The sequence below is a fragment of the Leucoraja erinacea genome, chromosome 22 (assembly GCF_028641065.1).
Source record: "Leucoraja erinacea ecotype New England chromosome 22, Leri_hhj_1, whole genome shotgun sequence".
NCBI classification, from domain to species: Eukaryota; Metazoa; Chordata; class Chondrichthyes; order Rajiformes; family Rajidae; genus Leucoraja; species Leucoraja erinaceus.
Genome location: NC_073398.1, coordinates 6037795 through 6064983, shown reverse-complemented (window position 1 = coordinate 6064983; position 27189 = coordinate 6037795). Strand labels below are relative to the sequence as shown.

The 27189-nt window shown below is 47.2% G+C and overlaps 1 protein-coding gene across 11 annotated transcripts in view; it reads right to left on the bottom strand.

Moving 5' to 3' along the window:
- The window catches only part of sox5 (SRY-box transcription factor 5), a 398924-nt gene that overhangs the window by 233114 nt on the left and 138621 nt on the right, over positions 1-27189 (bottom strand). For all 11 annotated transcript variants that reach the window (XM_055652833.1, XM_055652831.1, XM_055652834.1 and 8 more), the window contains one exon: positions 15889-16120. In XM_055652833.1, coding sequence (XP_055508808.1) covers positions 15889-16119 — 231 coding nt within the window. In that variant the 5' untranslated portion in view covers position 16120. The remainder of the gene's footprint in view (positions 1-15888; positions 16121-27189) is intronic.

The window sequence follows — 27189 nt, the reverse complement described above, 5'->3', positions numbered from 1 at the left end:
AACACTTGTATAAATCAGCCAGGCACTGCAGCCTCTCTATTCTATTTGACCCCGTGCAATCTGATATTTGACTTGATTTAGTGGGGTCATTTCACCTTTGAGATTTACGATTCTGGACTCCTGCACTAATCATATGGGAACTGTGTGGAAAAAAGGCACTGGTGTAACTCCGCGGGTCAGGCAGCATCTCTGGAGGACATGGACAAGTGACGTTTCGGATCAGGTCCCTTCTTCATCTGAACATCACCCATGCATGTTCTCCAGAGATGCCGCCTGACCTATTGACCTATTACTCCGGTACTTTGTGTCCTTTCTTTTGTAAACCAGCATCTGCATTTCCTTGCTTCTACATGGGAACTGTGTGAGTTTCATCAGTTTCAGTCTGACTAGTGCTGGGTTGAGAGCACACACAATGTGTAAATTCGCTAACATTATTCTTTAAATTCACAGCTTGAGTTAATGATTTTATCAACTAAGTGCAACAAATCTGTACCTAAACAGTGTAAATCAGGGAATGAAAGCTGAAAAGGAACCCGACCCAAAAAAGTCACCTATCCTTGTTCTCCAGGGATGCTGCCTGACCCGTTGAGTTACTACAGCACTTTGTGTCCATCTTCGGTGTAAACCAGCATCCGCAGTTTGTTTCTACACAAAATCTCAAACCATTCTTCCGCACAGGGACTAGACATGCCATGTTTCAGCTCAGTTTGAATGCTCTCCCCGCTTTCCAGAGCACAGCAACGACTCTACTTCCGAAGGAGGCTTAGTAAAAGCCCTGTCCCACGGTACGAGTTCATTGCAAGAGCTCTCCCGAGTTTAAAAAAAAAATCAAACTCGTGGTCAGCTCGTGGAGAATGAACGTCGCGGGTACGTCGGAGCTCGGGGACGTCTCTTAGCGCTAACGGCAGGTACTCGGGAAGACTCGCTAATGGCAGGTAAGCACGGGAAGACTCTTGAAGATTTTTCAACATGATGATGTACCGACGACGAGTGGCCATTACCGTAAATCTCCGAGTTTGAATCAGGGCAAACACGGGAGAACTCTTGGAATGAACTCGTACCGTGGGACAGGGGTTTAAGTTTGGCATGTCCCCAACAACTCTCACCAACTTCTACAGATGCGCCGTAGAAAGCATTTTATCAGGATGCATCACAGCTTGGTTTAGGAACAACTCCACCCAAGACCGCCAGAAATTGCAGCGAATTGTGGACGCAGCCCCCAGACCATCACACACACCAACCTCCCTTCCATTGACTCCATTTACACCTCATGCTGCCTCGGCAAGGCCAGCAGCATCATCAAGGACGAGTCGCACCCCGGCCACTCCCTCTTCTCCCCTCTCCCACTGGGCAAGAGGTACAGAAGTGTGAAAACACACACCTCCACATTCAGGGACAGTTTCTTCCCAGCTGTTATCAGGCAACTGAATCATCCTTCCGCAACCAGAGAGCGGTGCTGAGTCACTATCTACCTCATCGGGAACTCTCGGACTAACTTTGATCGGACTTGACTGGTTTTACCTTGCACTAAATGCCATTCCCTTATCATGTATCAGCACACTGCAAATGGGTCAACTGTACGCATGTATTGTCTTTCCGCTGACTGGTTAGCACGCAACAAAAGCTTTTCACTGTACCTCGGTACACATGCCGATAAACTGAACTAAACTGAACTTTCCCACACAGGGTGATGTTCCCCTTTGTTGCTGAAAGCTGAGTTCTGGGTGACCGTTAACCTCTTGTGCCTACTCTATATTACATTGCTGGAGGGTGAGAGGAGATGGCCTGGATAGAGTGGTTGTGGAGAGGATGTTTCCACTAGCAGGAGAGTCTAAGACCAGAGGTTATTGCCTCAGAATGAAAGGGCGTTCCTTTCGGAAGGAGATGAGTACTTTGCTTACTCTGCGGGTGGTGAATCTGTGGAAGTCGTTGCCACCCCGAGGCCTGCAGAGGCCAAGTCAATGGATATTTTTAAGGAAGAGATGATTAGTACGGGTGTCAGGGGTGATGGGGAGAAGGCAGGAGAATGGGGTTAGGACGGCGAGATAGATCAGCCGTGATTGAATGGCGGAGTCGACTCGATGGGCTGAGTGGCCTAATTCTGCTCCTTCTCACTTATGAACTAGTGGAAGCTGAACCAGGCCGCGACACTCCGGGTGTGGGTGAGATGGGAAGGGATGCCAGCCCTGCCCGCCCTGGCATCGTACGGTAAAGAACCACGCGGCCCCTTTAAAGTTGGGAACCATTCAAATTCTAAAGCGCGCTATAAATTATAAAAGGGAATATTTGCACTGCATTAATGTTTTATAGCCTACCCAATAAAAAAGGCAATTCCTAGCAAATCCTCAGGAACACAAAGAGAAAAAAAAGCATAACTATCAAAACACATTATTTTTAATGGCCTACATAATAAAGCTCTTCCATTTAGTAATTAGATGCCAAAAAGTGACTTGGAGGCTAAAGGGGGTTTAAACCCTATACTAATTTCATATTATGGCTATAAATGTGAATTGCCTGATTCCAAGTCTTTCAAGAATAACTTATTTGTCTGCATTTCTTTATAATTGTACTAAATTTCCCATTCTGTTCCTATTTCTACTGTGTTCCAATTAATTCCCACTTATTCAGTCCTGAATAGCCTTCTGCAACTACTCAAATGCAACAGACATCCCTGAATATATTTGCTTTTATCTTTTTTGTTTAATGTATGAGTTTAATATGTAATGGAAATTGTTGCCGTGTCTCCTGTGGTACTTTTGTATGAAAGGAGGGATATGTATAGATCCGACGAGATTTTTTTTTTTTTCTCTCCCCGGCTTTTATCATGGATTTGAAATGAATGACCTCGAAAACCTTATATAGTGCTTCCTCTTTCTAATTTAGGGGCGGTGGGTGGCGAGGTTGAAAGGCTCTCTTCTGTCGACGGTGTTCAGTAGGAACTCATTGCATTGAATTGGCGAGCAAAGTGAACTCTTCAATTCACAGCAAGAAGCCCAGGCAGGTAGTTATAATGAAGATGAAAGGGCCCTGCTCTTCATATAGCTAGTGGCGTTCAATGTTAATTTAATTAATGAAGAAAAGATCTGAAAGTAGTGTCAAATTGTTAAAATGATGGGCCTAATTTCCAGAATTGCTTCAAGGAGGGGGGAGAGCAAAAAAAAATCTTGCAGCAACTTTGTCTCCTGCTTTCAGTGAGAATCATTCATGGAAATACTGCAAGCTTCGTCCCTGCTTTAGTTTTTCAGTTTTAGTTTTAGTTTAGAGATACAGCATGGTATCAGGCACTTCAGCCTGCCTGGTCCGAATTTCAACCAGACTGTTTGGACGCCAGCAACTTTAATTTTTATTTTTGTTTAATTTTTGTGCGTGGCTTTCTTGCTTGAATGGGACAAATTACCTCCGTGCCTTTGCTAACGGCACAGCGGGCTTTTAGTACTTCACTTTAATTTTGGTTTTAGTTTATAGATACAGCGCAGAAACTGGCCCTTCAGCCCGACGAGTCCGCACCGACCAGCATTCACCCCGCACGTTAACACTGTCCTACACACACACACACACACACACCAGGGGCAATTTACATTTATACCAAGTCAATTAACCTACAAACCTGTACGTCTTTGGTGATAAGACACAAAAATGCTGGAGTAAAACTCAGCGGGACAGGCAGCATCTCTGGAGAGAAGGAACAGGCGATGTTTCTAAACTCACTTGAACTTGAACTTGGGCCAAGACCCTTCTTCAGACTGAAAATCAGTCACAGAAAAGGGAAATATATAGACAATGATGTGGAGAGATATAGAACAAATAAATGAAAGATGTGCAAACAAGTAACAATGGTAAAGGAAACAGACGAGTGTTAGCTGCTTGTTGGATGAGGATGAAAGCTGGCGTGACTTGGCTTGGGGAGCGACGGTGAGAGAGGGAATGCCGGGGCTACTTGAAGTTAGAGAAGTCAACGTCCATACCGGGGGTGTAAGCTGCACAAGCAAAATATGAGGTGCTGTTCCTCCAATTTGTGTGTGGCCTCACTCTGACAGTGGAGGAGGCCCAGGACAGAAAGGTCAGTGTGGGAAGGGGTAGGGGAATTAAGGTATTTGGAAAACGGGAGAACAGGCAGGTACAGGCAGACTGAGCAAAGGTGTTCAGCGAAACGATCGCCCAGTCTACGTTTGGTCTCTCTGATGTATAAGAATCCACATCTTGTACAATGGACACAGTAGGAGGTATTTTGAGTGTCTTTCATTTTCCCTATGTACTAAAGTCCCCTTCCGCCTATATTCCTTCCTCTGACTTCACATTTAAACACCTCTCCTCTTTTTATCTTTTTACCTCAGTCTTTTTGTGAAGGTTCCCGGCGCAAAATGTCACCGATTCATGTGGTACAAAGATGCTGCCTGGCCCGCTGAGTTATTCCAACACTTTGTGTCTTTTTTTGAAACCAGCATCTGCAGTTCCCTGGGTCTCCATTTGATCGGTTACATCTCTGGCCTTAGTCCAACCATCATTCCAAACAGTCCCCCCCCCCCCCCAGCACGATCCACCCATCATTTGCCAGGCTTTGTATCATTCCCTTCCCCTCCCCAGCCCCCCCCCCCCCCCCCTCCACCCGACAATCTCTAAACATGGTCCCGTCGCAAAACGGACGTCCACAGATGCTGCCTAAAGGTCGTAGGTAGCCCTTGTCGTAGGTAGGCCATGATGCTAGTCGTAGGTACTCGTGGCATCAAGTAGGTCGGGGTGTTTTTTCTAGCCTGATGAAAAATGTCTACGAGTAAAAAAGGTCGTGAATTTGGTCGTGAAAGTGGCACAGGCCCTTGACCCGCTGATTTCCTCCAGCACTTTGCGTCTTTTCTTCTAAACCAGCATCTGCAGTTCCTTGTCTCTCCTTGTCTCTACAAGCTAGAGGTTGTACATAGAATGGTGGGTTGCACCTAAAATTAGGTGGGAGGGTATTAACTTCTAATAAAATAAACACAAAAACAAAAAAACAAAAAAAAAAAAAAAAACAGTTCCTTGTCTCTATAAGCAAAAAAAGCTAGTGGGTCTAATAAGTGGGGTGCAGCGGAGAGGGTGGAAATGGTACTAACGAGAGTGTGGGGGGAGGAGGGGGTGAGGTTGCAGGGAGTGGAGGGGAGGTAAAGCAAATGAAGCGGATGCTGAATCTTGAGGCAGAGTAGCCCCGTTGTGGATTGACCTTTCACCGTGCAGGAAGGGGGAGGCTACCTTTCCCAATGTCGGCCATTTGCAATCTAAAGCAGTTCTGGCCATCCCATATCGGAAGGATGTGGAGGCTAGGAGAGGGTAGAAAGAAGGTTTACCCCCCGGATGCTGCCTGCATTAGGTGCCGTTAGCTACAGGGAGAGGTTGGGAAAAAATGGGATTGTTTTTTTCTGGAACACCAGAGTTTGAGATGGACAGTTCCCATGGTGGAAATGTCAAAGAGTAAGGGGCATAGCTTTAAGGTGAGGGGGGCAAAGTTTAAAGGAGATGTTCTCCTCCAAATGCCCTACATGAACTCGCACTCATGTCTCCACCAACCCTCCCTACTACATTACATCCTCTGTGGCTTTACAATTCACAACTCTTCAATCCTTGTCTCACAATAGACAATAGGTGCAGGAGTAGGCCATTCGGCCCTTCGAGCCAGCACCGCCATTCAATGTGATCATGGCTGATCGTCCCCAATCAGTACCCCATTCCTGCCTTCTCCCCATATCTCTGGTCTTCATTCCAATCTGCACATCAAAACCCCTTTCACTGGCTCTGAGTTGTTCTGTACCATTTCATATCTCTGGTTTCTCTCGCCTCTCAGTCTGAGGAAGGGTCTCGACCCGAAACGTCAGCTATTGCAGAGATGCTGCCTGAACCTGCTGCTGGGTCCATCTTCGTGTAAACCAGCATCCGCAGTTTGGTTTGGTTTAGTTTAGCTAGAGATACCGCGCGGAAACAGGCCCTTCAGCCCACCGAGCCCGCACCGACCAGCGATCACCGCACACAAACACTATCCCACACACACACACACACACACACACACACACACACCAGGGACAATTTACATTTATACCAAGCCAATTAACTCACACACTCGTACGTCTTTGGAGTGTGGGAGGAAACCGGAGCACCCGGAGAAAACCCACCTGGTCACGGGGAGAACGTACAATCTCCGTACAGACAGCGCCCATAGTCGGGATCGAACCCGGGTCGCTGGCGCTGTAAGGCAGCAACTCTACCACTGCACTACCGTGCCACCCCTTTAGTTCCTTCTTATTGCACTATTACCTGCCACTGCTTCTCCCCTCTCCCAGTTTTCCTTTTTCCCCCATCCCCGACAACCAGTCTGAAGAAGAGCCCCAATCCGAAACGGCACCTGTCCACGTTCTCCAGAGGTGCTGCCTGACCCGCTGAGTTACTCCAGCACTTTGTGTCTCTTTCGCTGATTGGAAATTAGGCTCCAATAAGTCAAGTTTTTAATTATTTCAAAGCCCCCACCCAGCACATAAATAAATCTTCCCCTGCCCCAATACTCCCACAACAACAATCCTCTCTCCATTCGGCCCGACTGAACACTAACAAGGCAGAAAACAATGGCAAGAAGTGCTGACCCGAGTTAATGGCTCCAGCGCCTTCAATGTCGGCTGCAGGAGGTGCCTTCCCCCCACCCCCCCCCCCCCCCCCCACCCCCCGGGACACAAAGTTGGCCGGGCCAGGAGAGGAGAGGGACGTTGGTTTGTGGGACATCGAGCGAGTGGGCCGAATGGCAGCAAAAATGGCAGCGCCCACGTGTGCAATATACGCAAAAAGAATTTCACCGTGCACTTGCACATGTGACGAAGAAAGCAACATTGACTATTGACTATTGTAAGAACAGTAGTGGCTATTTCCCCAGCAGTTGGAACTTTAGCCTCACTGCCACAACCCCTAACCCAAAACATCTGGGTACATCATAAGCTAGGTGCAAACAGCCAAACTACAAAGAACCTTTCAAAGCTAATTCATAAAACACTAAAGTGTCTCTGAATCATTTTGACAAGCGGAATGTGTTGAGAAATACCTCTAAAAGATCGAGGGAGAAAGTATCTTACAAATTTAACTCACATTTTGAGAAATAACTTAATAAATATAGTTATCAAACACAGATCCTGCACGTTGATCCTACAAGGTGCAGTGGTGCTAATATTCGTATTTGTTTATTTTACTGTCATGTCACGTGTACTGAGGTACAGTGAAAAGCTTTTTCTTACATGCTATCCAGTCAAAGATAAGGCTATGCATGATTCTAATCATGCCATCCACTGTGTACAGATACAGAATAAAGGGAATAATGTCAGTGCAAGATAAAGTCCAATTAAAGATAGTCTGTGGGGGATAAATCAGACCAAGTCATAACGAGTTGTTCATTCGTCGTTTTTTTGGAATCATATGGTGCAACACAATTGTAAAATAACTGTTTCAGGACTGGACGAGGGTTGGTCAAGATTATAAATAATGATCTCCTTTTCTTTTTTATTTTATTTTCTTTTCTCTATTTTCTCTTTCTCAACTTTCTTCATTTACTCGTTTTCTTTCTTCACACACTATATATTTCACATCTTTCTATCCTTTACTATCTAACTTATTTTTCTTATTCTAATCTTTGTTCAATGTAACAAAAAATTAAAAAAAAAAAGTTGTACATAAAATGTATTATGAAAATATATATTCGGCACTTTGGTGCCATATGACTGTACTTACTTCTAATAAAATTAAAAAAAAAAAAAAAAAAAAAAAAAAAAAAGATAGTCTGTGGGTATCCAGTGAGGAAGATAGTATCTCAGGACCACTCTCTAGTTGTTAAGATAGTTCAGTTCCCTGAAGTAATCCAGAGGGACAGGCAGCATCTCTGGATAGAAGGTATGGGTGACGTTTCGGGTCGAGACCCTTCTCCAACACTCGACTCGAAACATCACCCATTCCTTCTCTCCAGAGATGCTGCCAGTCCCGCTGAGTTACTCCAGCATTTTCTGTCTACCTTCGGTGTAAACCAACATCCACAGTTTCTTCCTACACAGCTGGGAAGAAGCTGTCCCTAATTCTGGAGGTGTGTGTTTTCACACTTCTATACCTCCTGCCTGATGGGAGAGGGGGGAAGAGGGAGTCTTGTCTGGGACTCGTGGACAACAGTGACCCGAAGGGCCTGTTCCTGCGCTGTATCTCTAAACTAAACTAAACTTTTGTGTGCTAACATTGTATCCTTTGATTTACTTAGCAGCCATAAATCTATCAAGTCCTGCCTTGAATGTATCCAACGACAAAGCCACCATAGTCCTCTCGTGGAGAAAATTCCAAATATTCACAGCTCTGAGACGGAAAAATGTTCTCCCTGCAGATCTGAATGGCTGACCCCCTTTAATTTTAACGAAACCTTGGTCCCAGAAATCCAACCAGAGTTGCATCATCCCTGTCAAAGAATTTAATGCATTTCTACGAGACCACTTGTGGCGGTACGGTGGTGCAGCAGGTAGAGCCGCTGCCTCAGAGCGCCGGAGACCCGGGATCAGTTCTGACCTCAGGTGCTGTCTGTGCGGAGTTTGCACGTTCTCCCCGTGACCGCATAGGTTTCGTCCGGGTGTTCCAGTTTCCTCCCACACCCCAGGGACGTGCGGGTTTATAGGTTATATGGCCCCCTGTAAATAGCCCCTAGTCTACAGGAAGTGGAGACACAAATGAGATAACATGGAACAAGTGTGAACAGGTGATCCCGATGGGCAGAGTGGACTCGATGGGCCTGTTAGACAAACCTGTTTCATTGCTGTATCTCTAAAACCTATTATTCTCTTAAACTCAAAGGAGCATTGACCCGACCGACATACTGTCTAAAGAAGGGTCGCAACACGAAACATCACCTATCCATTCCCTCCACTGGCGGCACAATGGAGCAGCGGTAGAGTTCCCGCCTTACAGCGCCAGGGACCCAGGTTTGACCCTGTCCACGGGTGCTTGTCTATACGGAGTTTAGTCTATACTTGTCTATACTTTCTCGCCGTGACCTGCGTGGGTTTTCTCCGGGTGCTTTGGTTTCCTCCTACAATACAACCCTTAAGCCAAAACTAAACTAAAAAATGCTGCTTGACCCACTGAGTTACTGGCACTTGGACGTGGACCAGCAATTGGTGTTTTACTTAATCTCTCCGCATTTAGACAGGAATCACGTTACAATATCTCCGTACACAAGTACATCCTTTCTTAGTTTGGGAGAACTCGTCTGCATACAATAGTTCAGACCTCTATAGACTTTTGTATGTAAATCCTCTTGTAATAAAGGCCAGGATATTGTTTACCTTACAGTTCGCATGATGATTTGTGTTCAAGGATGTTGCCACGACACAAGGGCCTGAGCTATCAGGAGAGGTTGGGCAGACTAGAACTTTATTCTTTAGTCTTTACGGATACAGCAAGAAACAGGCCCTTCAGCCTAACAAGGCCTCGTCGACCAACGATCACCCCATATCCTGCACACGAGGGGCAATTATACAACTTACCAACGCCAATTAACCTGGTCTCGACCCGAATCGTCACCCATTCCTTCTCTCCAGAGATGCTGCCTGTACCGCTGAGTTACTCCGGCTTTTTGTGTCCACCTACAGACCTGCACGTCTTTGGGATGTGGGAGGAAACCGGAGCACGCAGTCACAGGGAGAACATACAAACTCCACACAGCACCCGTAGTCAGGATGGAACCGGGGTCTCTAGGGTGGTGAGGCAGCTGCTCTACCGCTGCGCCACCGTGAAATGTCAGCCATCATACTGAATGGTAGTCCGGGCATGAAGGGCCGAATGGCCCATTCATATTTCGATTTCTTATGTTCTTATATGCTATCTTCAGCATTTATATTCCACACAAGTGTCCTGGCGTTGAATCTCCGCCCAGCTCGGCCTGTGGACTTCGGGAGCTGCGGTCTCCGCTAGGAAGCAGCCGGTTCGGAAACTCCGAGCCGCTGAGAGTGTTCCTCCGTTCCGATGCCGGAGCTCCGATCATCCCGGCGAGGGGGCCTGGAACGTCGGGCCGCCGTTGCGGCAAATGCGGAGGGTTCAAGGTCCCCCGACCACGGGGGAACAAAGAGGAAGGTGATTGAACTCTATTGCCTTCCCTCACAGTGGGGAAACGTTGATTCTGCTGTGTGGGGATTCTCACGGTAAATTCTATGGTGTATTGTGTTATTTTTATTCGTACGGCTCTATGGTAACTCAAATCTCACTGCACCAATTGGTGCCTGTGTGACAATAAATGTCTCTTGAACTTGAACTCTTGCACAAATGTGCTCCCACCTCTCCTCAAATAAACATATCGGCCCAGGTTACCAGGACTGGAGGGGGCCTTGAGGTACAAGGGGAGACTGGAGAAGCTGGGGGGTTTATCCACTGTGGCATAGGAAGCCGAGAGGTAATCTAATTGAGGTGTATAACATCATGAGGACCAGAGATTTTTTTCCCCACAGTAAGGGAATCTAAAACTAGAGGGTATACAGTAGATTTAAGGTGAGAGGGGCAAAATTTAAAGAGAGCTGAAGGGAGACCTTTTCACACAGAGAGATACACAAAAATGCTGGAGAAACTCAGCGGGTGCAGCAGCATCTATGGAGCGAAGGAGATAGGCAACGTTTCGTCCCGAAACGTTGCCTATCTCCTTCGCTCCATAGATGCTGCTGCACCCTCTGAGTTTCTCCAGCATTTTTGTGTACCTTCGATTTTCCAGCATCTGCAGTTCCTTCTTAAACACGCAGAGAGATGTGTGGATTGAGCTGCCAGAGGAAGTGGCAGAGGTAGGTTCAGTTACAACTGTAAGAGACACTTAGGCTGATACATGGATATAGATGGACTTAGAGGGATATGGGCTAAATGCAGTCAAATGGGATTTGCTCAGCCAAGCAACGTGGCTGGTATTGTATTGTATTGTATTGTATTCAAATTTATTGTCATTGTCTCAATTTGAGACAACGAAATGAATTTCCCTTACAGGCAGTATCATAAAAAAAAATCACAAAAAAAAAAATAATAATAATAATAAAATAAATAATAAAACATATTAAAAATAAAATTGAAATTGAATTAAAAAAAAGCACAAACACAGAAAGTCCACGACACAACATAACATAAATGGCACCAAGGTGAGGATGGCACCATAGTCCAGCCAGCCTCCCCTCCGTGTTCATCCGTGGTCGGGGCCTGTATGGGAGAGTTGGGCCGAAGGGCCATGGAGACTTAAGAGCCTGGAAACAGGTCCTTCGGCCCCCCAAGTCCATCGATCGCTCGTTCACATACAAGTTTAGTTTAGTGGAGAGATACAGCATAGATAGAAGCAGGCCCTTTGGCCCATCGAGTCCAATGCTGACCATCGATCATCCATTGACACGAGTTCTATGTTATCCCACTTCCTCATCCACTCTCAGTACACGAGGGGCAATTTATAAGACGTCCAGTCAACCTACAACCCCGCACGTGGGAGGAAACCGGATCACCCGGATGGAAACCTACAGGGACTACACACGCTATACAAACTACACACACACACAGATAGCACCTGAGATCAGGATTGAACCCGGGTCTCTGGCGCTGTGAGGCAGCAGCTCTCACTGACCAACAGGTCCCATCGACACTAGTCCCACCTGCCTGCGTTTGTTTCCATGCTGTATTACTCTAGAACTATACACATCTACCTCTTCCTTCCTCTGATTTATCTGGCTTTCTCCTAAAGGCATCTATATTGATTGCTTCAACCACTCCATGTCATAGAGTTCCATGTTCGATGTTCTCCCGTAAATGTGTGTCTCTTGAAATCCCCTATTGAATTACTTCCTTATATTATCATGTAGCCACCTTATATTAATGGCGAAGATAAGACACAAAAAGCTGGAGTAACACAACGGGTCAGGCAGCATGTCTAGAACAAAGGAACAGGTGACATTTCAGGTCGAGACCCTTCCCTCCGAAATGTCACCTATTCCTTGTCTCCAGATATGCTGTCTGACCCGCTGAGTTTCTCCAGCTTTTTGTGTCTAACTTATGCCCCTGTCCCACTTAGGAAACCTGAACGGAAACCTCTGGAGACTTTGCGCCCCACCCAAGGTTTCTGTGCGGTTCCTGGAGGTTGCAGGTGGTTGCCGGAGGTTGCAGGTAGTGGAAGCAGGTAGGGAGACTGACAAAAACCTCTGGGAACCTCAGGGAACCGCACGGAAACCTTGGGTGGGGCGCAAACTCTCGAGAGGTTTCCGTTCAGGTTTCCTAAGTGGGACAGGGGCATTAGGTTACAACCAGCGTCTGCAATTCTTTCCCACATGTGATACTGACAATGGCCTGTTTCCTTTATCATCATCTCTCTTTTTGCATATCTTTCATTCATTGTTCTATGTCTCTCTACATCGATATCTCTCCTTTCCCTTATCACTAACCATTCTGAAGAAGGTTCTCGACCCGAAATGGTATGAACATTGACTTCTCTAACTTCAAGTAGCCCTTGCTTTCACTCTCTCTCCATCCCCTCCCCTACCCCAGTTCTCCCACCCGTCTGACTGTCTCCGACTACATTCGATCTCTGTCTCGCCCACTCCCCGGACATCAGTCTGAAGAAGGGTCTCGACCCGAAACGTCCCCCATTCCTATTCAGAAATGTTGCCTGACCCGCTAGAGTTACTCCGGCTTTTTTTATGTGTGTCTGTCTTGTATCAATGGCCACCGCTTTAGCTACAAGTGGGCTTGGTCGAGCCACATACGGGGTCGGCGCTGCCACTGATTTTGTGCCGTCTCTACCCCCCCGCTACAGTTTTGGAACCCGGTGTCGTGGGAATAAATGTAAATGCCATAACTGCAGCCGCTTCCTGTCACAGCGACTCTCGGAGATGAGCAGGTCACCAGTGTTTAATTGTTTTGTTCCAGCGCGTTAATTCAGTATGACAAGATAAAAAGGTAATCGGCGCTCCGAGAGTCTGTAAGCCGCTACACTATCAGGGGACATGCGAGTAGATTTGCACTGTTTATCACTTTCTACAATTGCTCTGACAAAGCCCTTGAGTTCCACTGATTTGCAAATGTAAATCTCTCTAAACTTCACTGCCAGTCAGTATGGATTTGGCTGGGAGTAATCTATGTAAACTTAATATCTTACATATGTGAATGGACACACTCCTTGGAGAGGATGTTTTAGATCTGAAATAATCCATTGATCCTTTCCTCTACACCAACGGTCTTTATTCTCTCTCCGCAGCCTGACATTAAACGAGTGGCCAGCTCGACGTCATTCCAACCACAGCAAGCGATTAAGCCACATTTTCATGTTCAGAGATTTGCTTCTCCTGTAATGAAAGCTTACGCTGTGTCTGATTAACACAGTGTGCTGGAGTAACCCAGGCAGCATCTCTAGTGGACACCGATAAACATAGAAACATAGAATATAGGTGCAGGAGGAGGCCATTCGGCCCTTCGAGCCAGCAGTGCCATTCATTGTGATCATGGCTGATCGGCCCCAATCAATAACCCGTGCCCGCCTTCTCCCCATATCCCACTGGTGATTCCACTAGCCCCTAGAGCTCTATCTAACTCTCTCTTAAATCCATCCAGTGATTTGGCCTCCACTGCCCTCTGTGGCAAGGAATTCCACAAATTCACAACTCTCTGGGTGAAAAAGGTTTTTCTCACCTAGGTCTTAAATGGCCTCCCCTTTATTCAAAGACTGTGGCCCCTGGTTCTGGACTCGATCCAACATTGAGAACATTTTTCCTGCATCTGGCTTGTCCAGTCCTTCTATAATTTTATATGTTTCTATAAGAGACGCCCTCATCCTTCTAAACTCCAGTGAATACCAGCCTAGTCTTTTCAATCTTTCCTCATATGAAAAGACTAGGCTTGTATTCACTGGAGCAACATTTCGGGTCAGGACCCCGTTTGTGGAATTGCTGCCTCACAGCGCCAGAGACCGGTTTCGATCCTGACTACGGTGCTGGCTGTACGTAGTTTGTACGTTCTCCCTGTGACCTATGTGTTTTTTTCTCGGGTTCCTTGCACACTCCAAAGACGTACAAGATGTGAAATGATCTGCCACAGAAGGCAGTGGGGGCCAAGTCACTGGATATTTTCAAGAGAGTTGGATATCGCTCTTAGGACTAACGGAATCAAGGGGTATGGGGAGAAAGCAAGAACGGGGTACTGATTTTGGATGATCAGCCATGATCATATTGAATGGTGGTGCTGGCTCGAAGGGCTGAATGGCCTACTCCTGCACCTATTTTCCATCTTTCTATGTTTGTAGATGAATTGGCTTCTGTAAGTTGTTCCCAGTGTGTGGGGTAGAGCTGGTGTGTGGGTGATCGCTGGTCGACGAGACTGGCAAAAAGACTGGCTCGCTTGCTTAGTCGGGGGGGTGAACGTGAGTTCGGTGTGAGATTTCACTAACCGAGTAACCTTTCGCTCCTCTGTGCTGCATATAGTTTAATTATGCTGTGACATTTCTTCCAAATTTGTTGCCAACATCTTCCAGGGAAATTGGCAGCGCTACCACAGCTCAGCAGATGACACGGTCCCACAACCAAGAGGCGAGGGTAAAAAAAAAAAATTGGGTGTTGCATTCTGAAGCAGACATGATTCTCGCAGAATGGGGGCACAAAGAACTGCAGACACCGGAAACCTGAGCTAAACACCAAATACTGGGCTACTGTGTAGTTTAGGGCCAAGTGGAGCGAGGTACAGTGAAAAGCTTTTGTTGCGTGCTAACCAGTCAGCGGAAAGCCAACACATGATTACAATCGAGCCATTCGCAGTGTACAGATACATTGTATTGTATTGTATTTTAATGTAATGGAATACATGGTAAGAGAATAACGTTTAGTGCAAGATTAAGCCAGCAAAGTCCATTCAAGGATAGGCCGAGGGTCACCAATGAGGTAGACAGTACTTCAGCACTGCTCTCTAGTTTTGGTAGGATGATTCAGTAGAATGAACAGCTGGGAAGAAACTGGCTCTGAATCTGGAATTGTGCGTTTTCACACTTCTATGCCTTTTGCCTGATAAGAGATGGGAGAAGAGGGAGAAGAGGGAGGAAGAGGGGGAGCCTAGTAGGCTAGGAAGCATCAGTGGAGGGAATGGACGGGCGACGTTTCGGGTCGGGACCTTTCTTCAGTCTGAGAGGAAGATCCCGAACAATTCTCCGATAAATGTGACGAGCCTAGATGGGGTGTCTTGGCTGGCATGGACGGGTGGGGCCGAAGGGCCTGTTTCCGTGCTGTACGAGTCCAAATTTGGACGAGCACTTGAATCTCCTCAACACGGGGGGTCTATGGACCACCTGCAGGGGAATGGGATCAGACTGGGTGGATGCTTGGTGGTCAGCATAGACGTGGTGGGCCGAAGGGCTTGTTTCTGTGTAGGAAGGAACTGCACCAGCTGGTTTACACTGAAGACACGCACCAAATATTGGAGTAACTCAGCAGGACAGGCAGCATCTCCAGAGCAAAGGAAGAGGTGACATTTCGAATCGGGACACTCCTCCAGACTTGTTTCTGTGCTGTATATAACTCTACAATTCTGCATCGATAAGATATCTATATATCTATAGTCTGAAGAAGGGTCTCGACCCGCAACCCATTCCTTCAGAGATGCTGCCCGACCCGCTGAGTTACTCCACCATTTGGTGTCTATCTTATATATCTATCAGGTAAGAAGATAAGATAAGAGGTGACAATTACACCAGGACATGCATGTGGCAGAAAAAAGCCTTTGCATTTATGCAATCAACATCTATTTATCAACATTTATGCAATCCCATCGACAGACATTTTCCCGAAAATCGCTTCCTTTATCCCAACCAGCCAACATGATATTTCACGCCTACGTAGACAGACATGCAAGAGGGTTGGACCTTACCGGTGTGTCGTGGAGAGACGCTGGGCTCTCGCAACACAAAGCCTCTCTGGTCATCGTGGACGGGGTGTGTAGTTCCTCCGGGTGAAGGTTGTTGGCAAAGTTCGGGGGAAGGGCAAGGTGAAAGGCAGAGTGTCCGTCACTCTCTCCCTCGTCCACTTTCTGTCGGCTGGTCGCGTTGGCCACCTCTCCGTCTGTTTCTCCGTACGGAGACGCGGGTCTCTTGGAAGACATCCTTGGGGAAACAAGACAAAGAGAAGCAATGTCACACCTCCACGTGCCACGTTCACCCATCGCCACCTACCAACCTAGAACTGTGCGGCACGGTGGCGCAGCGGTAGAGTTGCTGCCTCACAGCGCCGGAGACCCTGCTTCCATCCGGACTACAGGCGCTGTCTGTATGGAGATTGTACTTTCTACCTGAGACCACGTGGGTTTTCACCGGGAGCTCTGGTTTCCCCCCCAAGACGTACAGGGATCGCTGGTTGGCACAGACTAGGTGGGCTGAAGGGCCTGTTTTTCGCGCTGTATCTCTAAACTAAACTAAATGGTACAGCATAGAAACAGACCCATTTGGCCCACAATGTCCATGCTGAACATGATGCCATGTTAAATTAATGTCCTCTGCTCACTGTTTAGGTCATTTCTCTGCCCACCTAAATACCTCTACACAAGGAACTGCAGATGCTGACTTACAGGAAAAGACACAGAGTGCTGGAGTAACTCAGTGGGACAGGCAGCATCTCTGGAGAGAAGGAATGGGCGACGTTTTGGGTGGAGACCCTTCTTCAGATCTGGAGGACGGTCCGGAGAAGGGTCTTGACCCGAAACGTCACCCATTCCTTCTCTCCAAAGATGCTGCCTGTCCCGCTGAGTTACTCCAGCACTTTGTGTCTATCTGGCACAATTATATCATAGGCCTAGGAGAGGGACCTGTGGTGTAAAACCTGTATTTCTCAGTTGAAAGACACAAAGTGCTGGAGTAACTCAGCGGGTCAGGTAGCATCTGTGGTGAACTTGGATGGGTGACGTTTTGGATCTTTGGACTTGAACAATGGTGCAGAGAATCTGAAGAAGAGTCCCAACCTGAAATATTGCCTAACCGTGTTCTCCCAGGGACGTTGCCTGAGCCGCTGGGTCTGCGGGAGGGAGTGCACGGCCTCGACGGGGGAGTGGGCCGCTGGAGGCCCTGCAACAGCCTGGGGCTTGGCTGGACCGGGAGCCGCTCCAAGAGGCCAAGCACGTGGACTGGATGCGGCCTACAGCGGTGGAGGTCACCACGGCTACGCTTGGCCAGGCCAACCCTGCAACGTCGCCATGACAACAGACCTTCATGGTCAGGTCAAGATCCCTGCACTTACAACAACTGGGACTAAATTGGCGGCTCTGTACAATGTCTCAGTGTACAACTGCGAAACACTTGTACTGTATCTGAGATACTTATCTAAGAGGTATCTAACTGCTTATGCATAGTGATACTTGTATTGAACAATATACAAAAATGAATTTCACTGTGCTTTAGTACGGGTGACAAATAAAATACCATTGACCATTGAGTTACTCCAGCACTTTGTGCATTTTTTTGTAAACCAGAATCTGCAGTTCCTTGTGTCTCTATTTCTCAGTAAAGGGCCTGTCCCACTCTCACGACCTAATTCACGACCTCTGCCGAGTTTGCCCTTGACTCATACTCGTAGCATGGTCGTCACGAGGTCGTAGGAGGTCGTAGGTAGGTCATGGGAGGTCGCAGGTAGGTCCTAGGAGGTCATAGGTAGGTCGTAGCAGGCCGTGATGCTAGTCGTAGGTACTCGTGGCATCAAGTAGGTCAGGGTGTTTTTTCAACATGATGAAAAATGTCCATGAGTCAAAAAGGTTGTGAATTAGGTCAGGAAAGTGGGACAGGCCCTTTAGTTATACTGCTGTGCTTTGCAGAGACCAAACTCTGGTGATCCCACTTTCAGTCATGTCTTTCCCCAATCTCCGGAAGGTCTCTCCTCTCCCTCGAACCATCTAATATTTTGCAGAGGAAGGATACGGCAGACACAAAAACAAGCTTCATATCCCCGTCCAAGTAACCATGACGCACATCTAGGACTGGTTTAAAATTTCCCCAAGAATGTGGAGGACCGTGAGCTGCAACAATTGTGTTAATTCGATTGTCTTCAGCAACAGACTTCTGGAGTAATTGGAGAAAAGGAATAGGTGATATTTCGGGTCTAGACCCCTACACATTGAAACGTCACCTATTTCTGTTCTCCAGAGATGCTGCCTGACCCTCTGAGTTACTCCAGCTCTTTGTGTCTCTCTTTGGTGTAATGCCAGCGTCGGCAGTTCACTCCCGACACATTAAACCTGCATTGATGTGGGCATAAACTGGCAGCAGCCCTGTTTGACTGTGGTAGCATGACAACCAATCTGAACACCATTCACTTGATACCCACTCCCATTCAACCCATTCAGAGCCAAGATCTGACGAAGGGTCCCAGACCAACTTGGCACATATCCATCTCCTCCAGAGATGCTGGCTCACCTGCTGAGTTACGTCAGCACTTTGGGTACTACTCAAGATACCTGGATCTGCAGTAGTTTGTGTTTGTGTCTGTGTTTGTGTTTGGTGTGAGGTAAAACTTTTTCACCCAGAGAGTTGTGAATCTGGGGAATTTTCTCCACAGAAGGCAATGGAGGCCAATTCACCGGATATTTTCAAGAGAGAGTTAGATAGAGCTCTTCGGGCTAACTGAATCAAGGGATATGGGGAGAAAGCAGGAACAGGGTACTGATTCTGGATGATCAGCCATGCTCATATTGAATGACAGTGCTGGCTCGAAGGGCCGAGTGGCCAACTCCTACACCTATTGTCTATGTTTCTGTTTCCACTGAGCCATGCTCACTAGATGGAGAGAGGCCATCAGAATCTTGCATCATATTCACTCCATGTCTCAGGACTCTGATAACAACTCTGCCAGATCTAAGGTAGTGTTGAACAGTCAGAGATGTCGTTGTACAAAAGTGACACTAAGTTCTTAGTTTAGTTTAGAGATAGAGGCCCTTCGGCCCACCGAGTCCATGCCAACCACCGATCACCTGTTCACACTCGTTCTACAGCAAGAGTTCCCAGCCTGGGGTAAATTTCGCCCACCCAGGGGGTAAATTTATTGATTCTGGATTTGTACATATTTTATCTCATTGACTGACTGTGTTTGGTTCTAGTATACCGGTATCTGTTCATCATTAGTTGTTCATTCATAAGTGAAATAACATTATTATGTGCTATTAAAGTTGCCAGGGGTAAACGGGACGAAAAAGGTTGGGAACCCCTGTTCTACAGAGAGCCAATTAGCTGGACACACGGTCACAGGGAGAACATGCAAACTCCGCACAGACAGCACCCGAGGTCAGGATCAAAGCTGGTCAGGTAAGATAGTGCTAGTCTATGCGAGCTGAACCGGGTGGGCTGAACGGCCTGATTCCGTGCTGTATCTCCAAATCTAAACTAACCTTCAGACCCGCGCCTCTTTGAATGTGGACGGACACCGGAGCAGCTGGAGGCAACAGGGGGAGTGTGCAAACTCCACACAGACAGCACCAGAGGTCAGGATGGAACCCGGGTCTCTGTCACTGTGAGGCAGCAGCTCTACCTGCTGCACCACTGTGCTGCCCACAATTCAGCGTCACATTTGTTCCCTCAAGTGGAATAATTTGACTGAAAGCAGAAAGGCTCATCTCAATATACAGGTCAATATTCATTCTTTTGTCGAGCTTGGTTTATGCAGTCCATCTGACCATCACATCTACTCCTATTTAAGATACACACATGGCTGTTGCATTTCCTACATTACAAAAATGAATGACCTTCAAGTGCTATACGGCTCGTTGAGAGGTCACATGGTCTCCATAATCACTGGATAAATGAAAGTTCTTCCCCCACGTTCTCGAGGCTTTCATGCATTTCAATCCATAAAAACAAGTAACTGCAGGTGCTGGTTATTGCACAAAAGGACACAAAGTGCTGGAGTAACTCAGCGGGTCAAGGGCTTGTCCCACTTGGGCGTCATTTGCACGTCGTCATTTACATGTCACGATGCGCATATGGTGCACATTACACGCGCATGGTGCGTGGTGACCTAGGCGCGGCGCCCCAGGATTTTGTAATGTACAAAATCTTTGCGAGCCATCTGCGTGGCGCGCAAGTGGGACAGGCCCTTAAGGCAGCATCTCCGGAGAACGTGGAGAGGTAACGTTTCAGCTCGGGACATTTCTTCAGACTGATTGTGGGTGGGGGGGAGTGAAGGGATGAAAGAGGTGAACGGCAGACCAAATTCTGGCAAGCCACAGGTGGATACAGGTGAAGGGGTGGTTTAGTTTGACAGATGGTTGGACAAACGTCACAGATGAAACGACATGAAGTGTGAGAAATACACACAAAGTGCTGGAGTATCTCAGCGGGTCAGGCAGAATCTCTGGAGAAAGGGGATAGGTGATGTTTTGAGTCTTTTATTTCTGGCCTTTGTTCCAACAATCTGCCTATTAAAACCCCCCTCGCCTGCATCCATCTATTATCTAAGATAGACACAAAATGCTGGAGTTAACTCAGCGGGTCAGGCAGAATCTCTGGAGAGGTAACGTTTCGGGTCGAGACCCTTCTTCAGACTATCATCTGCCATGCTTTGTCCTGCCTCTGTCCTCTTCCAAGTTTCTTCTCCCCCCTCCCCGACAATCAGTCCGAAGAAGGATCCCGACCCAAAACGTCAGCTATCCATGTTCTCCAGAGGTGCCGCCTGACCCGCTGAGTTACTCCAGCATTTCATCTCGTTTTTATGCATTACAATCCATTTCATTTCAACCCAGCGTGTTATGTGGTTCGCACTCATGCAGAATATGTTGAATCAGTGAAGAGAAAAAAACCCGACATAGAAACATGCCTAAAAAACTTAGCAAGTCAGGCAGCATCCACGAAAGGATGACATGCTGAGAAATTCAATTATTATGTTTATTTTCAAATTTCAGCGTCTGTAGGTTTATTTCCCCCTATTTTTTCTATCAGTACAAATTTTACATAGCACTTGATTTTATTGTCCTCTGGAAGCAAATGGCAGGTAAAATCGGTGAGGTGTAAAACAGTGGGAGGAAGGACCTTTAGAATGGAGATGAGGAGGAATTTCTTTGGGCAGAGGGTGGTGAATCTGTGGAATTGATTGCCACAGACGGCTGTGGAGGCCAAGTCATTGGGGTATTTTTAAAGCGCAGATTGACAGGTTCTTGATTGGTAAGGGCATCAAAGATCCAGGGTTTTAGAACCATAGAAACATAGAAAATAGGTGCAGGAGGAGGCCATTCGGCCCTTCGAGCCAGCGCCGACATTCATTGCGATCATGGCTGATCGTCCCCAATCAATAACCCGTGCCTGCCTTCTCCCCATATCCCTTGATTCCACTAGCCCCTAGAGCTCTATCTAACTCTCTCTTAAATCCATCCAGTGCAGGGAATTCCACAAATTCACAACTCTCTGGGTGAAAATGTCATATGTCCCAGATAGAACAATGAAATTCTTACTTGTGGGAGAAGGCAGATGAATGGGATTGAGATGAAAAATTAGATCAGCCGCAATTGAATAGGGGAGTAGACTTCATGGGCCAAATGGCCTAATTCTGCTCCTATGTCTTATGAAAACGTCACAAAAAGATTTTGTTGACACAAAAAGCTGGAGTAACTCAGCGGGACAAGCAGCATCTCTAGAGAAAAGGAATAGGTGACGTTTCAGGTCAAGACCCTTCTTCAGACTGAGAGTCGGGAGAGAGGGAAACTCGAGATATGAAAAGAGTCAAAGAACAAATGATTGAAAGATACGAAAAGTACAAATCAGAGCCAGCAATGATGATCAAGAAAAGGTGGAGCCCACAATGGTCCATTGTTGGCTGTGGAGAAGGTGATAACGAGTGGCTACAAACAGTGCAACTAAGCAGGACGACAGTGGAACTAGTGGGAAGAATCTTCGTTTTAGAGATACAGCGTGAAAACAGGCCCATTCGGCCCATCTAGTCCATGCCGAGCATGCAACCCCATCAAATACCCGAAACATGTGCAACGTTACTAGTGGGGGCTGCAAACACCAAAGGAAGGGTCGTGCAGCTTTAATGTGTTAACACAGTGGCCTTTACTAATAGAACTAAAACTACATTGACATTCATGCCTGTGGGTATGATCTTGCGTTAGAGCACATTTTACTGAAACCAGAGTTTGTCCCGCGGTAGGGGGGATAGTGTTTCAGCGGCAAATTAAAAATGATGCTTCTACACTGACCACCGAGTTCGGGATCCGCTGAGATGTTGCTGCTCGGGAACATAACTCAATCACGTTACTGTTTAATTAGGGCCGGCTGTAATGATGCCTCCAAATGTAGCCTGCATCTCAAACAGATGCAAAGCCGACACCCATCCTGTGATGTTTACTGATCCTGCAGATAAATGCAATCTAAGCTGACGGCCGTGATTCATATCATGGCTGGAATCCTCGAACCCACAGCAGGATGACAGGATGCATCGCTGACCATTGTCGCCATTGCCCTGTGACTGCACTCTTGAGGGGAAACACACTGGGGGCGGTGATCAGCATAGTCGCTGTGTATAACAGCCAGACAAACACTTTAGACTTCAGATTTTAGTGATACAGTGTGGAACAGGCCCTAAGGCACACTGACTCCGCGCAGACCAGCGATCCCCAACACGAGTTCTATCCCACACACACACACACTAGGGACAATTTACAATTCCACCAAAGCCAGTTAACCTACAAACCTGTACGACATTGGGATGCGGGAGGAAACCGGAGCACCCGGGGAAAACCCACGTGGTCACAGGGAGAACGCACAAACTCCGTAGTCAGGATTGCACCCGGGTCCTCTGGCCCTGGGAGGCAGCAACTCTACCACTGCCCCACCTGTCTGATACATCTAACAGGAAGATAGACATAAAGTGCTGGAGTAAAGGGCCTGTCCCACTTGGGTGTCATTTGCGCGACATCATTTACGCGTCACGACGTACGACGCGCGTGTATGGTGACGTAGGCAGTGACGCACAGCCGTGCGTGCCGCCCCAGGATTTTGAGGTGTACAAAATCTTCGCGCAAATGACGCCTAAGTGGGACAGGCCCTTCACTAAGCAGGTCAGGCAGCATTTCTGAGGAGAAGGAGACAGTGTCTCCCTCCCTGAATCTCAGTATGAAGAAGGGTCTCGACCCAAAACGCCACCTATTCCTTTTCTCCAGAGATGCTGCCTGACCCGCTGAGTTACTTCAGCATTTAGTCTCCATCTTCGGTATAAGCCAGCCATATATCTAAAGGGAAGATCGACACAAAATGCTGGATGGAGTAACTCGGCGGGTCAGGCAGCATCTCCGGACAACATGGGTCGGTGACCCTACTTCAGATGGATTACAAGACTATTATCACCTTATTGCTTGTAAGTTACAGCATGGAAACAGGCCCTTTGGTCTGAGTCCACGCCGGCCATCGATCACACATTCCCACTAGTGTGATGTATACCACTTTCACATCCACTCCCTACATACTACATGCAATTTACACAGCCCAATTAACCTCTGTGGCGCAGAGGTGGAGTCACTGCCTTTCAGCTCCAGAGACCCAGGTTCAATCCCGACTACGGGGGCTGTCTGTACAGAGTTTGTACGTTCTCCCAGTGACCGCGTGGGTTTTCTCCGGGTACTCCGGTTTCCTCCCACACTCCAAAGATGTACAGTTTTGTAGGTTAATTGACTTCTGTAAATTGTAAACATTGTCTCTAGTGTGTAGGACAGTGCCAGTGTACAGGTGGGTCGCTGGCTGGCACGGATTCGGTGAGCCGAAGGGCCTGTTTACGTGCTGTATCTCTAAAATCTAAATTCTACAATGTTTTGCACAGTTCTTCAGTGCACTGTCTTCGCCTCTCTACCAGCTTTCTGTCCCCTACTACAATCAGCCTGGAGAAATATTCCACCTGGAATGTTGCCTTTCCATTCCCTCTAGAGATGCTGCCTGACCCACTGTGTTACTCCAGCACTTTGTGCCTCTTTTTGTGAACCGGCATCTGCAGTTCCTTGTGTCTGCAAACCAACTCGGTGCTCTGTGGGACCCTCCACCCACTTTGATTCATCTCTCCCTATCCTTCTATTCCTCTCCGGCACCAGCTGCCCCCAACTGCCACACATGCTCGTAAAAAACAGTAAAAACGAGCAAGTTTAAGGAGAACTATTTGCTTCTCAAATCGCCTTGAAGGAAGGTCTTCACTGTTGAATGATTGATTCCCATGTGTGCCATTTTGGACTGTAGGCTCAGTAAGGGGTGCAGCATTTGACTTGGAGAGAAGGGTGGGGGGGAAATCAGCCAATATTTCTTCCACTTTTTATCCGTCTTCAGCAAACCTAGTGACACTTGGTTCAGGGGTCTACCATGCCCTCCGCATTGAATATCCTGAGCGTGATCGCATCCCAGATTTTGCTTAAAGATTACTACAGTCACTGGGTGGACAATGACAAGTTTTGGATGGACAATGGGGAGAGGTGGAACTGTACAAGGTGGACAATGAGAAGTTATGGGACTGTGCAAGGTTGGACAATGGGAGATTATTATGGGATGGTGCAAGGTGGGCAATATGGAGTTGTGGAACTGTAGATAATGGGGAGTTGTGCAACTGTAGAAGATGGACAATCAGGAGTTGGGGAATTGTTGAGGGTGGATATGGGGCAGTTATGGGACTATACAAGGTGGACGATGAAAGATTTAGTTTAGTTTAGAGATGCGGCACAGAAACATGCCCATGCCGACCAGCGATTCCCGCAAACATTAACACTATCCTAAACCCATAAGGGATAATTAAAATGTTTTTTTATACCTAGCCAATTAACCTGCAAACCTGTACGTCTTTGTAGTGTGGGAGGAAGCCGAAGATCTCGGAGGAAACCCATGCAGGTCACGGGGAGAACGTGCAAACTCCGTACAGACAGCACCCATAGTCAGGATCGAACCTGTGTCTCTGGCGCTGTAAGGAAGCAACTCTACTGCCGCGCCACCGTGCCGCCCCATAGTGTGGGTTGTGGGACAGTGCAAAGTGAATGATGAGAACCTGTGGGACAGCACAAGGTGGACAGTGAGAAGTTGTGGGACCGTGTGGAGGTCACAACCTGTGGGACTGGAGTGGAATGAAGGGGGCCAATTTCTTCTGGAAGAGAGGAGGGAAAGGTGAGCGTGGCGAGAAAACTACAGAGAAGGGAGGAGGAGGAGGAGGGGATGCAAGGGGAGAACATGGATCGGAGAATGATAACGAAAAGGATGGAGGAAAGAGGAAGGAAAAGTTCCTGGAATGCATTGAGGATGAAAATAAAAGGGGAAAGAATGGGAGTGAATGCAACAGAAACTTTCCAAGGACCGAATCCCAATGCAAATACTTGGGAGCAGATGAAGAAAGTGAGCCTCAATAGCAGACTGTCATGTCAAAAAAGGGTGTCTGGAAACTGGACGGATGGAAACTTAGAAACAGAAAATAGGTCCAGGCCATTCAGCCACTTGAGCCAGCACCGCCATTCAATATGATCATGACAGATCATCCAAAATCAGTACCCCGTTCCTGCTTTCTCTCCATATACATTGATTCCATTAGCCCTAAGAGCTAGCTCTCTCTTGAAAACGTCCAGTGAACTGGCCTCCACTGCCTTCTGTGGCGGAGAATTCCACAGATTCTCTGGGCGAAAAAAGTTTTTTCCTCATCTCAGTCCCTGGGACTCATTGTTGTTTTAATGAGTGGGAACTGGACTGGTTGGAAACTGTACAGGGTGGGCAATGGGGATCTGCTATCCTTTACGTACCAAGTCTCCAGTGGTAGTTTCACATACTCCCAGATGGAGCAGGCAGCAAAGGAAATTGCTTGTGCAAGATTATATCCGCCGACATACAACTAAAAGTTATCTGCCAATAATTAACTACACACAAAGCTAATTAAAAGGAGGAACATCTTTTTTTAAAAAGAAGCCTAATGTTTGGTCTTTAATGGTAGCAATTACCATGGCAGAAATTTGAATATCAATACTTCAACAGTGAAGACCTTCTTCGGAGGCTATTTGAAAAGCCAATGGTTTTGCTTCAATTAAAGTGAGCTTGTTTTTACTGTAGACATTCACTTAAGGCATTAGACAATAGACAATAGGTGCAGGAGTAGGCCATTCAGCCCTTCGAGCCCACACTGCCATTCACTGTGATCATGGCTGATCAACCCCAATCAGTACCCCGTTCCTGCCTTCTCATCATATCCGCTATCTTTAAGAGCTCTATCTAACTCTCTCTTGAAAGCATCCAGAGAATTGGCCTCCACTGCCTTCTGAGGCAACGAATTCCACAGATTCACAAAACTCTCCTGGTGAAAACATTTTTCCTCATCTCTGTCCTACCCCTTATTCTTAAACTGTGGCCCCTGGTTCTGGACTGCCCCAACATCGGGAACATGTTTCCTGCCTCTAGCGTGTCCAATCCCTTAATAATCTTACATGTTTCAATAAGATGTCCTCTCATCCTTCTAAATTCCAGAGTATACAAGCCCAGCCGCTCCATTCTACCCACATATGACATTCCCGCCATCACGGGAATTAACCTGGTGAACCTACGCTGGGTAGTGGTGGAATAGATACAACAAACATACTTATTGAGTCATGCAACATGGAGACAGGCCCTTCTGCCCAACTAACCCATGCCAACCAAGATGTCCCATCTACGCTCGTCCCTGGAAGCATTTCCTATCCATGTCCTTGTCCAAGAGTCTTTTAAATGTCATTATAGCACATGCTTGAACCACCTCCTCTGGCAGTTCGGTTTGTGTACCCACCACCCTCCGTGTGAAAAAGTTGCAGCTTGGGTTCTTATTAAATCTTTCCTCTCACCTTAAACCTATTCCCCTACCCTGTGTAAAAGACTGTGCATTCACCCAATCCATTCCCCTCATGATGTTATGCACCTGTATAAGGTCACCCCTCATCCTCCTGCCCTCCAAGGAATTGAGTCGGCGCCTGCCCAACCTCTCCCAGTAGCTCTGGCTTTCACCCGGGCCACTTTTTCCATATCGCCGTTACTTTTTTGCATTTATTTCATTCATTTGTTCCAGATCTCTCTTCACCACCGTCAATATCTCTCGTTTCCCTTTCTCTTGACTCTCATCAGTCTGAACCCGAATTGTCACCTATCCCTTCTTTCCAGAGGTGATGCCTGGCCCGCTGAGTTACTCCAGCATTTTGTGTCTCCCTTTCAAGCCCTGGCAACATCCTTGG